This window comes from Vidua macroura, chromosome 10 (assembly GCF_024509145.1).
Source record: "Vidua macroura isolate BioBank_ID:100142 chromosome 10, ASM2450914v1, whole genome shotgun sequence".
Taxonomy (NCBI): domain Eukaryota; kingdom Metazoa; phylum Chordata; class Aves; order Passeriformes; family Viduidae; genus Vidua; species Vidua macroura.
The window spans coordinates 20225716-20239518 of record NC_071580.1 but is presented as its reverse complement, the minus strand read 5'-3'; the positions used below and the strand labels follow the sequence as shown (position 1 = coordinate 20239518).

General features: G+C 46.2%; 2 protein-coding genes across 11 annotated transcripts in view; one reads left to right on the top strand and one right to left on the bottom strand.

Moving 5' to 3' along the window:
* The window catches only part of MAP3K13 (mitogen-activated protein kinase kinase kinase 13), a 69926-nt gene extending 66971 nt beyond the window's left edge, over positions 1 to 2955 (bottom strand). For 7 of the 9 annotated variants that reach the window (XM_053985947.1, XM_053985950.1, XM_053985949.1 and 4 more), the window contains exon 1: positions 2731 to 2955. The gene's annotated coding sequence lies outside the window, so the exon portion shown is untranslated. Of the gene's footprint in view, positions 1 to 2585; positions 2654 to 2730 lie in introns of those variants that run through there. The other 2 variants (XM_053985953.1, XM_053985946.1) reach the window with 2 other exon arrangements.
* A 176-nt stretch (positions 2956 to 3131) lies between these two features.
* Positions 3132 to 13803, top strand: part of EHHADH (enoyl-CoA hydratase and 3-hydroxyacyl CoA dehydrogenase) — a 29401-nt gene continuing 18729 nt past the window's right edge. The window contains exon 1 of one of the 2 annotated variants that reach the window (XM_053986749.1): positions 3132 to 3405. In XM_053986749.1, the coding sequence (XP_053842724.1) occupies positions 3272 to 3405 (134 nt within the window). In that variant the 5' untranslated portion in view covers positions 3132 to 3271. Of the gene's footprint in view, positions 3406 to 9015; positions 9106 to 13803 lie in introns of those variants that run through there. The other variant, XM_053986750.1, reaches the window with a different exon arrangement.

Below are 13803 nucleotides of genomic sequence, written 5' to 3'. Positions count from 1 at the left end.
GGAAATTCAGCATTTGTTCCAGAAGTAGTATTTTAACACTGCAATCAAGCCATTAATGTATGTCACAAAGGCTTATATCTGTCTTGCACATTACAAGGAGAAGCATTTATTCTCCACTAATTACCACTAAGTATGACCTGCTGTACTAACACAGACTTTAAAGTAACACAATAAACAAAAGTGATTTTTTCCAGGTTAATTGTTCCTAGTCTTAGTGAGGGTAAGAAAGTGCTTATATTAAAAAAAATTCTCTGCATGCACCTGATATAAATTTTTGCCAATAATCTCACCTTCTATCTTTTTGGAGAGCTTTCTGCTGTGAGAAACAGCTGTTAACATATAATTCAGGCCAAAAGTGAGCAAGAGAGTAATTCTTCCTTTCCTACATCTGTTTCAATTCTTTATCCACCTGTTCTCTGTGATTTCTTTATTTGCTGTTAGCACTCCCACCTTCACATTTAGCAAAAACTGTTTTTGTTCTCTAAACAAGAACATCTGTTGTAGCAATGATTCCTGTGGAGTTTTGGGTGAAAATCACCACAGACAGCATTCTAAAAATGCCCCAGTTCTGTATTTCTAACCCTTCACAGGTACCAGTTTGGTCAGAATCCAAAAGGAAATTTTGTCAGGAAACAAAAATACTTCTGCTGGGAAAAAGTGAAAGGAAGAGGCTGAGGGTATTAGGAGCATCTTGAAATAAGGAGTAGTGCACAGTTTTCATCCCAGAAAAAATCCAAAACAAAACAACACCACCAAAAAGCCAAACCACAAACACCAGGACCGTCCAGCAAAGTGTAGCCTCAGGGAACACTTTCAAGAGCAGCTTAACTGGTTTTGATCCCTGTCACTGCCTAATGGGTGGGCCTGCCTCTCCCTGCTGGATGCACAGGCACAGACACACAACTCCATGGGTTCAATTTCCATATGGTGCTAATTGCCAGTGGGTTTGGCACGTGAATCCAGCCCACCACACCACCACTTACACCTGCACTCGAGGAGCAAGGAAAACAGACAAGCAAAGGGATGGAAAAAAAGGTGCACAGGGCTCCCCTTTCCAGCAGTAATATAATATCAAACCAGTTCCTGAAATTCCATGCTTCCAGACCCATACAGTTACCAAAAAATGCAAGCTTTCACAGCTCAAATGCCTCCTTGGAGCAATCACATCACAACTCCACTCTATCTTGAAGTGAATGCAGAAAGTATTTACCTTTATTTTTCTGTTCTGCTTCAAGAATGAGATCAGTATATTAAGAGCAACCTACCTCTGAAGCAGGTAAAACTACAGGTTAAAAGAATAACTGCAAGTGAAGTCACAGCAAGGTCTCAGCATTTTCCAGCAGCAAAATTCCCACAGAGCTCAAATGAGGAGGCAGGTTCCTGTCTGTTTTATCTAAAGGTTTTATTTACATTGCATTACACCTGCAGGTGTTACTTACACCCAATTGCCATCCATTTAGCAAAAATGAGGCACAGCACGAGACTGTGCCCGGTGCAGCGCCCTTCCCTACAAGGAGAAAAGAGGAATGGTTTGGATTGGAAGGGATTTTAAAGCTCACCTCATTCTAGCCCCTGCCATGGGCAGGGAGACCTTCCACTATCCCAGGTTGTTCCAAGCCCTGTTCAACCTGGCCTTTGACACTTCCAGGGCAGCCTGTGCCAGGGCCTCAGCACCCTCACAGTGAGGAATTCCTTCCCAATACCCCGTCCATCCCTGCCCTTTGGCAGTGGGACGCCATTCCCCTTGTCCTGGCACTGCAGCCCCTGCCTTTCCTCATTAACTTAAGAGCTGCACTTCTCTGGGCTAAGCCACATAGCCCAAGTGAAGCATCCACTAAACTCATCCCATCCACTCTCCCAAACTTCTGCCAGGTGAGAGAAGCATCAAAACTCCTACATTTCTTTTTTTTCTTTTTTTTTTTTTTTTTTACTGGAGAGAGCACAAAACCACTGCAGCTTGTGCTGGTCTTTGTTGCTGTCAACAGCCCCCAGACAAGATTAGGACAGACACCACAGGCTTAGCTCCGGCGGGATTCGCTCCAGGTTGTCTGGCGACCGACTGAAACGCTTCCTGCTGCCCGGAGAGCAGCGATAACACCCCGGGACTGCTCACCTGCCTCAACACCGCCAGCACCTCGGCGGCGGCTCTGACCGCTCTCTCAAATTGGAAAAAGTCCTTTTTTTATATCAAATATACAAGCGTGAGAGCTCCGCGCCTGCAAACTGCTCCTCAGGAGCGCAGTTTCCTGAGCACCCCGAAAGCCGGGCACCCCCTTCCCCGAGTGTCCCGTGCCCCTCAGCACCCCCATTCCCCGAGCACCCCGCACCCCCGAGCACTCCGGTTACCTGCATACCGCGTTCCCGGAGCACCCCGCACCCCCGAGCACCGCGTTCCTGGGGCACATCATTCCCTCAGCACTCCGTCACTCAGACACGGCGTTCCCTGAGCACCGCGCTCTCTGCGCCCTCCGTTCCCCGCGCAGCCCGTACCCCGAGCTCCCCGTTCCCCGCGCAGCCGTACCCCGAGCTCCCCGTTCCCCGCGCAGCCCGTACCCCGAGCTCCCCGTTCCCCGCGCAGCCCGTACCCCGAGCTGCCCGTTACCTGCGCAGCCCGTACCCCGAGCTCCCCGTTCCCCGCGCAGCCCGTATCCCGAGCTCCCCGTTCCCCGCGCAGCCCGTATCCCGAGCTCCCCGTTCCCTGCACAGCCCGTACCCCGAGCTGCCCGTTACCTGCGCAGACCGCTCCCGCAGCTCCGCGTCCCCGGCCGGCTCCGCCCCGCGCCGGACCCGTAACGTCACCTCCGGCAGCGCGCCGGCTGCGGGTGGACTTTAAAGCGGGGGCGGGGCCTGAGCGGTGTGGGTGGGGTGACGGGGCGTGGCGGAGAGCCGCAGGAGCACGGGAGGGGTCTGAGGGGCGTGGGCGGGACTTAAGGCGTGTGGGCGGGGTCTGATGGTGGGCGAGAGGGCCGGGGCGTGGGCGGGGTCTTGGGACACGGGCGGGGGTCTGAGGGGAGTGGGCGGGGTCTGAGGGCTGGGGTGTTGTGCACGTGGGCGTGGTCTAATGCGGCGTGGGTGTGGCCTGCGGCGGCGCGCGGGCGGGTTTTGGGCGGGAACGCGTGAGGCGGCCTCGGGCCGTGCCCGTGAGGGGCCGGGCACAGCGCGGACGGCCGGACCCGCAGCCCCTCGGGCCGTGCCCGTGAGGGGCTGGCTGGTCGAGACGGCCACCTCGGGCCGTCCTTAGGTGCTCCCGACGAGCCCTGGGCCAGGCGGGATGTGTGTAGGAATCCCAGCTGGCCCGGGCAGGGCTGCCGAGAATTGGAGCAGCATCACCTGCGTGGGCCGGCACAGACAGACGAGCACCGGACTCGTGGCTGAGTGCGATAAGGGCGGCCAAACCACGACTCGGTATCTGAGGTTTACCCTGTTTTCGAGTACTTGGTGACAGCAGCCCCAGTATTCTAATATTACCTGCTAATTCCCTCAACACCGGGTTACAGTCTTATGTGGCCAAACTAGATACTAATATGCCAAGCTTTGACCAACACTTAACACTGTAGTTTACTGCTGGACACAAAACAGTTTCTTTAGTGCTACATCAACGAATCTGGAATGGAGAATAGAAAAACATATCGATTACATGTATCTTTTTGACCCCTTCATTGACAATGTTACTGTCTCCTTCCAGAAATATCCCTCCACAGCCACTTGTGTCGGTTTTATTGCGAGCACATGAACATTTATGTCACATCTCAGCCTTCCACAGCCATCACCTATTGTCTTTCAATCCAACTCTTCGCGTTGTTCCCGGGTGTTGGATTGTTCCACGGGATGCCAGTGCAGCACAGCAGCACCTTGAACCACGTGTAATGCTGTGAGTGAGGGCACTGTCACCTTGTTCTTTGTCCTGTGGCGTTCCCAAGTCTTCTGTAGTATTCTTGGTTGCTCCTAAGAAAATCCATGTTGATTTAGTGCTCAGGGAATGGCATCCTTGGAGCACTAAAGAAGTTTTCTGAAACTGCTCCGAATTTCCCTTCATGCTTGTATTTTCTGCTTAAATAGACAGTTTTATGGTGAAATAGGGAAAAGAGAGCAAATTAATAGGGCAAAGATGAGCACTAACATCCATTCACCATTTATAGGCATGACAGCAAGCATCCTTTGCTGGCTTTGCTCTTGCACAGTTTGTGGTGATATTGTCCAATGTGAACAGCACCTGTGATATAAACACACACACACACACACAAAGGAAAACCACAGCAATGCCTGTCAGATAGCATTAAGTGTTTGTGTGCTCTCATGTTAAAGAATTCTGAATCATGCTCCCAGCTTCCCCAGTGGAAGTTGGAACAGCCACATCCATCACACCCTGATTTTCACACTAAGCAAGGAAAGGTTTTTGCTGCAGGCCACTGATAGTCTGGGAACAGTTTCTCAGAGTAACTGTGGTTGCCCTGCAAATGTCCAAGGTTAGGTTGGATGGGGCGTGGAGCAACCTGGGATAGTGGAAGGTGTCCCTGCCCATGGCAGGAGGTGGGAATGAGATGGGCTTTGAGGTCCCTTCCAGCTCAAACCATCCTGGGATTCTATCACTCCACAGCATTCCTGCTTTGTCATGTATCATCCCACTAGGAAGGTTTCTCCCTGCACAAGCAATACCACGGCTTGCCAGGAGGTGTTGCTTTGAAACCACGCAATTATCAGAGCTCAAAATTCATGAGATAGGCTTGTAATATTAAAAATAACCAACATACTTTGTTCTGGAAGGCAAAAATCGTGGTTCTACCTTTGAAATGGCAATTTTTGTTTAAGACAATTTAGATCTAAAATGCCCAGCGTGGCACAGAGTGAGATAAATACTGAACAGACAACCCACTCAGTGGGAAATGCTGTGAGTTTGAACATTGCTAACTTATCTATCAGACCAGCTTTATGTGTGCAAAGTTGTCCATGGCTTTGTGTTTGCAGGGCTGGATGCTAAAATATACAGAAATACAGACCAGGCTTGATGCAGTGGGGAGTTTCAGAGGGGTAATCCTGGGTTTCAAGAAGCCAAGGAGCAGAGTAAAGCCTCAATAAAACAAAAGTCCTTCAAGGCCAGGTTGGACAGGGCTTGGAGCAACCTGGTCTAGTGGAAGGTGTCCCTGGCATGGCAGGGCATGGAATGAGATGAGCTCTAAGGTCCCTTTCAACCCAAACCAGTCCATGATTCCATGCTAACAGCTGTTGTGCTCACAGGGCTGTGTTGCTGCTCTCCACACCTGCACACACACATTTTAAACAAAAATGAGCTGTTTGTTTCTAAGGGGGAATGCAGAGTTGGGTATACAACTGTTCTCCACCTGCATACTAGGTTTTAAGTTATTAAATGTAGTAACAGGGGCAAAGTTAACTATGCATTTAATTATGCCCTTACTTTAAAAGACAAAACAGGAATCAAAGATTCCAAGATATTTGAAAACCTTTTTTACTACAGAAAAAAAAAAAAATCCTCAAAGGATACCCAAAATAGGGTAGGATAGGACAAAAAGGTTTTTAAATATGTCTTTATCACATCAAACTAAAATAACCTTCATGGCTGACAGAAGCTGTGGCTCTTCAGCAGAAATTTTAACTGTGCAATAGGATGTTGTTCCATGGCCCACAGTGTGCCTTGCTGTGTTGTTGTAGTTATCACACTTGCTCCAGCTGTGCCTTTGTGAGAGCTCTCTGTGCCAGCCCTGAGGCACTGAGGCTCTGGGAGGCTGGGTGTTTGGAAAAGACAGTTTGGAAAAGAAACCTAAAGTTATCAGAGGACACCTCCTAAGGGTGTGATAACAAAATAATTTTCTGATTCTGAAAATTATTTTGTGATCAAATGTTTACCAGTATTGGCTTTTACCGCACATGAAGGGATCAGCCAAAGATTACAAAGGTTCAACAACTCTTTTTACAACAGATAATTTTTAAGGGGGAATTTTTTTTTTTTTTTTTAAGTCATAGCTGTAAAAGGGAAAGCAGAAGACAGTTCTTGTTGTTGGATTTAGCTGGCCCTCCAGGCTGTCATTTCGACAGCAAGGTGTAATTCAGCCCTGAAGTTTAGACCAGCTGATGATAAGAACCAGTAAGTTTTCAGAGTTCCTGCCCCTCTCAGCACTGTGGCCATGGGCTTTACCACAAATCTCCACTCAGACTGCACAATACAGCTGATAAGACCTTCCATGCTCCCCAGAAGTTGTTCCCACAGAAATACTCTACTCCTCCAGCTGGGAGATTACTGCACTCATCTTTTCCAGTCTCTCTGGGTGCAGCTGTCAAAAAAGCATTTTCCAGGAATTTCTGTTTTGTGTGCATAAGGTTAGAGCAAATCAAGGTGCTTCTTCTGGAGTACCTTGCAGCACTGATATACTGGAATAAAAATTAAGCTGAGGCTCCTATAAATAAAGCACTTGTTTTTATAATTCAGCACTTCCTGAACAGGCTGATGATCCCAGGGGGCTATAGGAGACTTGACACATTTGTGTTGCTCCAGCACAGAAAGAAGCAGGAATATTTTTTTTCTACTATGGCACTTTCAGAAGACAAAGCACAACATTTCCATCCATTGAAATCTGTTCTTTGGTAAAAAATACCCTCATTCCCACTTCTAGTACTGGAGTTTCTAAGGATTTGCTATTCCTATCTTAGAAGCTTTTTTCCAGAGCTGGATGCTAGGTGTATTTTCTGAGCATTAATTCCTCTAGTGTGTGGTCAAAAGACCAGTAGTCAGAGGGACTGGAATAGTGAGAGGTCTTTTCTTTTGGCAGGCCTAGAGCTAGAGAAAGCTGCCACCTTGTCCTGTGGCTCCATAGCCCACAGCTGCTTTCCAGGGAAGCACGAACTGCCTGGCAGCCCCTGCACAGCTTTAGAACAACAGGCCTGACAGAGACCTGCACAAACTCTTGGGGAACCACACAAAAGCTGCAGGAACAAACTGGACCACCCTGATAACATTTTGCCAAGGTGAAGTGCACTGACAGGCTCTTCAACCTGCACCTCTCCCATGTGCAAGATCAGCTCAGATGTAGCAATGCTGCACAGCCTTGGGTGTGATTGCAGTGAAAACAGCAATGCTGGAAGAGGAAAACACAGCCAGAAGCATAACTGGGGCCTGTACCACGCACTTCTCTTTCCCCATTGGTTTGGGAGCTGGATTTAAGCTCAGGCTTTGCACTTGGTCATTGCACAACTTCCAAGACTTAAAATTTCTCTGCTGTATACACTGAAATGCATTTCTTCTTCTTCTCACTATCAAACTCCATTCATCTTGAAGGGAAAAGTTAAAAAAAGACAAGCATAAGGCCTACAACCTTAAATATTACCTGAACTTTCCCATAACAATGTAGAATTTCTTCCTTTCTTTTCCTATGAGCTCTCTTTTCCCAAGCACTGCTTTCTTCTGTGTTTATTTGGGCTTGAAATAGGGCTGTTTTATCACAGCAGTTGTATTATTAAAGAACAAGTAGATCAGACCTGTAAATTATAATCACAATGTATAACTTAGAGTGATTTTTGGTTTCATTCTGGTTAATAAAAATACAACAGACCCAAAAATTCAAAATTCAATTCAGATAGCCCTCCAAGGCATCATTTACACCATTTTTATAAACTCCCAGAACATGCTGTTTACAAGCAAATGGCAGAGTATTATCACTAGTTTAGGGGGCTTTGTAACATTCTATAATAAATGCCAGAAGAGCTGTAGTGATCCACCACAACAGTTGTAACAATAAAGGTTATATAAAAGCAGCAATAAAGCTTGCTTTTAGTGAAGGACCTTTCTGTACATGTAAATCAATTTCTAAAATTGTGTACACCTGTTCCAGACCAGGCAAAGAGCTGTAGCCATTCTGCCCAGGGACTGACTTTTAAAGGCCAAGAGACATAAAGGAAAGATTATAGAGATATAAATAAGAATATAACAATGTATAGATAAGAATCTTCTCTGTCCCTTAAATAAGATTTTAGGCAAACAAATACATGTTGTAACATTAGAAATTATGTTTCCCCCCCTACCTCTCAGCTCTTTTTACAGTGGCATTACTGTACTGAGCTGAGGGGCTGGTGTCAAGTGGTGCCCAAGGGGACCAAGGGGACAGAGCTTGACTGGGGGCATACATTAAATCCCAGTGTTGTCCCAGAATAGGTTCTTTCACCCAGTGTACAAGATGCCAGTCCAACACTGAGTCAAGGTATTTGATTTATTTACATTTCTGCACAGAAGGGAGGCTGGGTGGCAAATCCACAAAGCCAGCACAACTATCAAAACTTTTCACTATTTATACATTTTAGCAAATGAAGATGTTGATGTTCATTGGCTGTAAGTTACATCATTCTCTTATTTAGTGGTCTATCTTCTACTGATTAATGATTCTCTCATTTCTCATGCTAACTAGCCCAGTCTTTCTCTTCTTTTGGGTCAGTGGTTTCTTGGGTCAGTGGTCTGTGAGTCGTTGGTCATGACCTGCCCCTGCCAGAATTACCTTTTACCCAGCTGGGGCTGATTTCAGCACAGTTGCTGGGTTGGCTTCATCAGTTTCTTCCTGATTTTGGGGGTTCCGCCAAATGTCCTTGTGGCCTCCAAGTTCTGCATTGGGTGTGCCCACTCTCGGTGGCACATCACACACATCCTTCTTCCCAAGCATTGTCAACCTCCCCTAGGACTGAGATCACTGAAACATGTGGAGCCCCAGACCTTAACAAGGCAATTCTACTGAAAAGGATTTCTCTTCCCAAAACCTGGGCATCACTTAGAGCTTGTGAGCCGCTGTTTCACAGATTGAATCTCCTTTCTTGTTCATTAGGCTTGAAAGTTATAAAGATCAAACATTAATAAACAACATTTCTGAAGAAAAATTTCCATATTGCGCATTTTGCCACCCCAGCAGAGGCAGCTCTGCAGGCCGGGGCCGGGGCCAGCCCCGCGGTGACCGGGCGGTGAGGGCGGGCTGCGGGCGGGGCGCGGCGGGGGCTGGCCCGGGGACGGCGGGGACACGGGGACACAGCGGGAGCGCTCGGCATGGCGCAGTACGCGAGGGGCTCGGCCGTGGCCGTCATCCGGCTCTGCAACCCGCCGGTCAACGCGCTCAGGTACCGCCGGCAGCCCGCGGGGAGCGCGGGCCTGGGGGCCCCTTGTGAGCGGGCGGGGGATTCTCCGATTTCCTTCCAAGTGAGGCTCCCTCCAGTCCTGGAGGGAGGGCGGCCCCAGAGAGCCTCAGCAGGGACTTCTACACCGCTCAGTACTCGCAGAGGCCCCGGCGCCTCCTTCAGAGGTAGCTTGGATCTCGCTTTGCAAACAACATGCTGAACTTTGCCATAATTTCTGCTCTTTCTTATAATTTCTAGCTGGGGAGTTTCACAGGAGACGTGCCAGATTCAGCAAACCGTACTTTCTGCCATCTCCCCTGGAGGGTATTTAAAAACTTTGCTTATTTCTCATCACTTTCCAGTCTTTAAACATGAAGACACTGCTTCAGCAAGACATAGCACAGCAGTGCTAGCTCAGCCTGGAGTGCCTTCAGCACTGTTTGGTACAAGTCAGTCCTCAGATTTCCTGGTCTGATTGCCTGCCCAGCACTGCTCAGTGCTTGCCTGGCGAATCCCTGTGCTATCCAAGTGTGCACAGGGGAGAGGGCAAAGGGCTCTGTGGATATCAGGCATAGTTCAGCAAGCAGAGCTGGCACCAGGATTAAACTCAGCCAGGGCTATCAGAAAACAGTTCATTTGGCCTTTAAAAACGATTAAGGAATCGACCTCTAAATACTGATCTTAGTAAAGAAGGGCCCCGTGCAATCTCAAATACGAGCCAGTGAAAAACAAAGTCAAACACCAGTCTGTAGGAGCCACTGAAATTTTAGTTTTTCATGTGTCTTGAAAAGGACTTACATGCTTTTGACTTTACATTAGCTGTGGGGTTTAGTTCCTTTATTCTGAGTAGCACATAAACCCTTTCTAAGCAGCTGTAGTTGTTCAGTAATAGTGACCACAGTGTCTATTCAGTCTGTATTCACAAGCCAAAAATAACCTCGCTGCAGTTCTGCTTGACTTACAAAAGAGAAAGTTTGTTAAAAAGAAGCTCACAGTGACAAGGAGGAGCATGAAGAAGGAGATGAAACCTGAAGTTCTTCTGTAGAAAAGCTACATTGTAGTTGGCACTGCTCACTCTTCTGTTGCAACTTGTTTAGAAGTGGAATAAGAACATTTTCACGTACTCAGGTAATTACCATGAGAAACTTCGAGTGACCTGTTTTAAAAGAGATCCGTAATTCTCACACCCTTGCCATCAGATAGGTGTTAGCTGAGATGTGACTGCAGCTAGGAAAGGTAGAGCACACTCTGATCCCTGGGTGCTCCTCCTGCTCCTGCACATTTCTGTACTGGACCACAGGGAGCAGGTTTGTTAGTGCTGTTGGAAATGTTAGATTGCACAGGTGATAGCCAGCAGTGAAAGTTACACACAGGAGCCATGATCTGCAGTCCTGAAAATTTTGTTTCACAGCAGGCACAAATGCTTTTTAAGACTGATGAGGTTTTGCTGCTGTGTTCCAGCTTCCCCTACCTCTCCCCATTATCCATTTCCCCCTCTTGGGCCATCACATTGGCCATTAGCACTTTAGAAGCCACTGGTGGGCAGGAATTTGCTTTCTCCTGTCTGACATCATCCTCTGCTGGTACCTGCAGGGCAGTGCTTTCCTGAGAAATGTGTGCTGACTTGAGAGTCTGGCAGCAAATTCGCTTCCCACACAGACTCCCCTTTAAGCTAATCGCTCTCTCCACCAGCAGAGGTGGCATGTGCCAAATTTGATTTGTTTGGAGGGTTTTTTCATGGTTTGCAGAAGTTTAGTATTCAGAGGTCTGCATTTACGAGACCATGGCATTGAGAGAAGGGATTTAGATATGCAAAGAACTGGGAGTTTGGGGGAGCAGAAAGACAAGACTTGCAAAAGGAAGGGCTGACTACCCCTTCTCAGCAGAGGCAGCCTGCTGGCACTGTGAATTAGAAGGACTTCAAGGAGTATTTCAACATTTGAGCTGACAAGGACAGAAAAGCTCCAGGGAGGATAGGGGAGGCCATGCAGTAGGGCAGCTTATGTGTGGGATTCTATGAAGTGTGACAGCATAATAGGTTTGATTGGGAAAGGCTCTCCCTGGCTGCCAGGATTGTCCTTCTGACCCTGATCACCTTAAAAATCAGAAAATGTAAAGGAGATGGAAGAAGCTGCAGTTTCAGACAGGTAGCAATGAGGGGAGAATGTGATTACCCACAGATCAGCACCTCACCAGGATGAGATTCAGAGAGAAAATTCTGGGATGAATAAGCATCTGCTCCCTAAAACAACTATTCTAAAATTCCACCCAAAAGATGCCATTCTGGCTCTGGCCTTAATTTATGTGCAGGACTGTTAAAGCTGTATTAGCAACTTGTCACAAAACAATGTGTGACAGTAGCTACTACACAGCTGGATCTGACACTGAAGCAAGGGAGAGCAGAGCAGGTAACTCCAGCACACAAGTCCTCAATTTCAAATAGGGGATTATGTAACACCCAGCAGCTAGTTCAAAGAAAAACACTGCAGGAAGCTATCCAAAGGGAAAGGAGCTTGTGACAATGGGAGAGCCTGCATTGTTATTGTTCAGGTTGGGATTTGCAGGTTTTTAAAGTATATTAGAAGCTGAGAAAAATACAAAGGAAAAGTACCAGACCTGCATGTTTTCCATAAACAGCATTTTCCACTGTTGGATTTGAGTCTCACTTCTTTAAATGAAATTTTCAGGATTCCCTTATATTACTTTTTTTTTTTTTTTTTTTTTTTTTTTTTTTTTTTTTTTTTTTTTTTTTATGAAAGAAATTCACATTCACAAACTCTAGCTAAATTGTGAAATAATTAAGGTAAATAGTAAAACCCTGTTACAAATCCAGCACATTAGTCACTGCAATGAGTACCATAAAATAAAAACAACCTGATATGGTAATCTCCAAGAATATTCTCTTACTCTGGTGTGGACCTATTCCTTAATAGCATCTGTTTTGAGTTCCTGAAACCTGGAACACTAAATCACCTTGGCAGAATCACTTTTCCTGCAGTCAAAATAGTACCCATGGTGGAACTGACTGCATGGCATGGGATGCAGCCTTGGAAAGCATGGAGAGAATTTTCACATTGTTACTGTTAAATGAATGACAGTGTCACAGTAATGAAATACTTATGAAAATTACAGTGACTTTTTGTTTCTTTAATGCTCTAGCAGTTTGAAGCTGGCATTCTCCTGAGTACTTTTATAATTCTACTGTCATATATTTTACTATGATGCTTTAATTGAAAATTACATCTTTTACTGCCAGTTATAACATGTGAGTGACAAAGCAGTGCAGTCTGTGTGTTGGACTGTGACATATCCAAGGCAAACTTATCACTCCATCTTAGGAAAACAAGAAACTGCAAAAAGTCTGATTTTTCTTCCTTTTTATCCCACAAAAGATCCAATTGGGAAGAAGTTATATGGAAATAGAAGAGATATTTACGCAAGTACCAAGTTAAATTATTCACTGCCATGAACAATCCTGTTGGGTTAATAAAGGCAAAGCAGGGATCAAACTGTGATTTTTGTGGCAGCTTTGATGACTAGTTTTTATTTTGGTAGTAGTATATTGTTATAAGTGCTGAGGGCTTGTAACTGATTTCCTCCATAGAACCCTGAACCTTCCCATTTACTGCAGACAGCCCTTCTAGCTGGACATTTTGCATCTGCCCGGAACAGACACAGAAATACTGATTGCTTTTTGTCTGTTCCTGATGGAATTGTGCCATTTGTCTATATAATAGTTGCAAATTAGTAACTTCACCTTTGTTTGGATCATGGAACATATTTTTTCTCCCTCTTTGCCCCATGGTTAGTAGAGTGTAATGACATTTCCTAATGGCTTTCCCTGTAGTCTCCCAGCCCCTGGGTGATTTTGGTATTGCTGTGGCCTGGCTCTTCACTGATGCACAAACAGAACTCAAAGAGCAGCAAGCATTGGGTGTAGCCTGTGGGTGCTCCTCAAATAGCAGCAACCACAGATATGCCAGTGGGGAGGGAGATAAAACACAATTTTTTAATATATTAAAACACATTTCGTGTATGAAATTTAAAAGGTTTTCATATTCTGCTATGTGGACCTACATGCAGTGGAGGGACCTTTACTGACTCACCTCACAGTTTTACTTTGGCATGGCCAAATTATTCTCATTTTAAGTTTCAGCCTTCAAGAACCACTACTAACATCATGCTTCAGAGTTGTCTTTGATGCCTAGATTGGGCAATTGGTACATAACTGGCTGTTCTCTCTCCAAAAATAACACTTCTCCCAGTCTCTGGCTGTCAGTTCTCAGGGCTCTCTCTGACCCTCCTGTGTAGCACAGCCTTATACAGGCAGCAGATGGTCCTGGAGATCCTCTTAGACAGTCCTCCTCAGCCAAGAGCGCTGATTGTTAGACTTTGCCAATGGTTTGTCTTTAATTTTTGATTTTGAAGGAGGAATATGCAGAGCTTGGCTGGGATTCCTTCACACAGCTGGCTTACAGGGAGCTCCTTGGGCTCGCTGGTTTCCCTTTGCAGACTATGGATTCTCACATGAATTCTGCAAGCATTGCTCTGTAAAAATGTCTGCACACGAGAGTACAACGATGTGTTTTTCATCTACTTCATGACAATCTTCCTTTTTAGATGAAATGCCCTCTAACCATAGAGCAACATGCACTAGATGACTGTGCCTCAGGCCTTTTTATTAGCTCTGTGTAATTAACA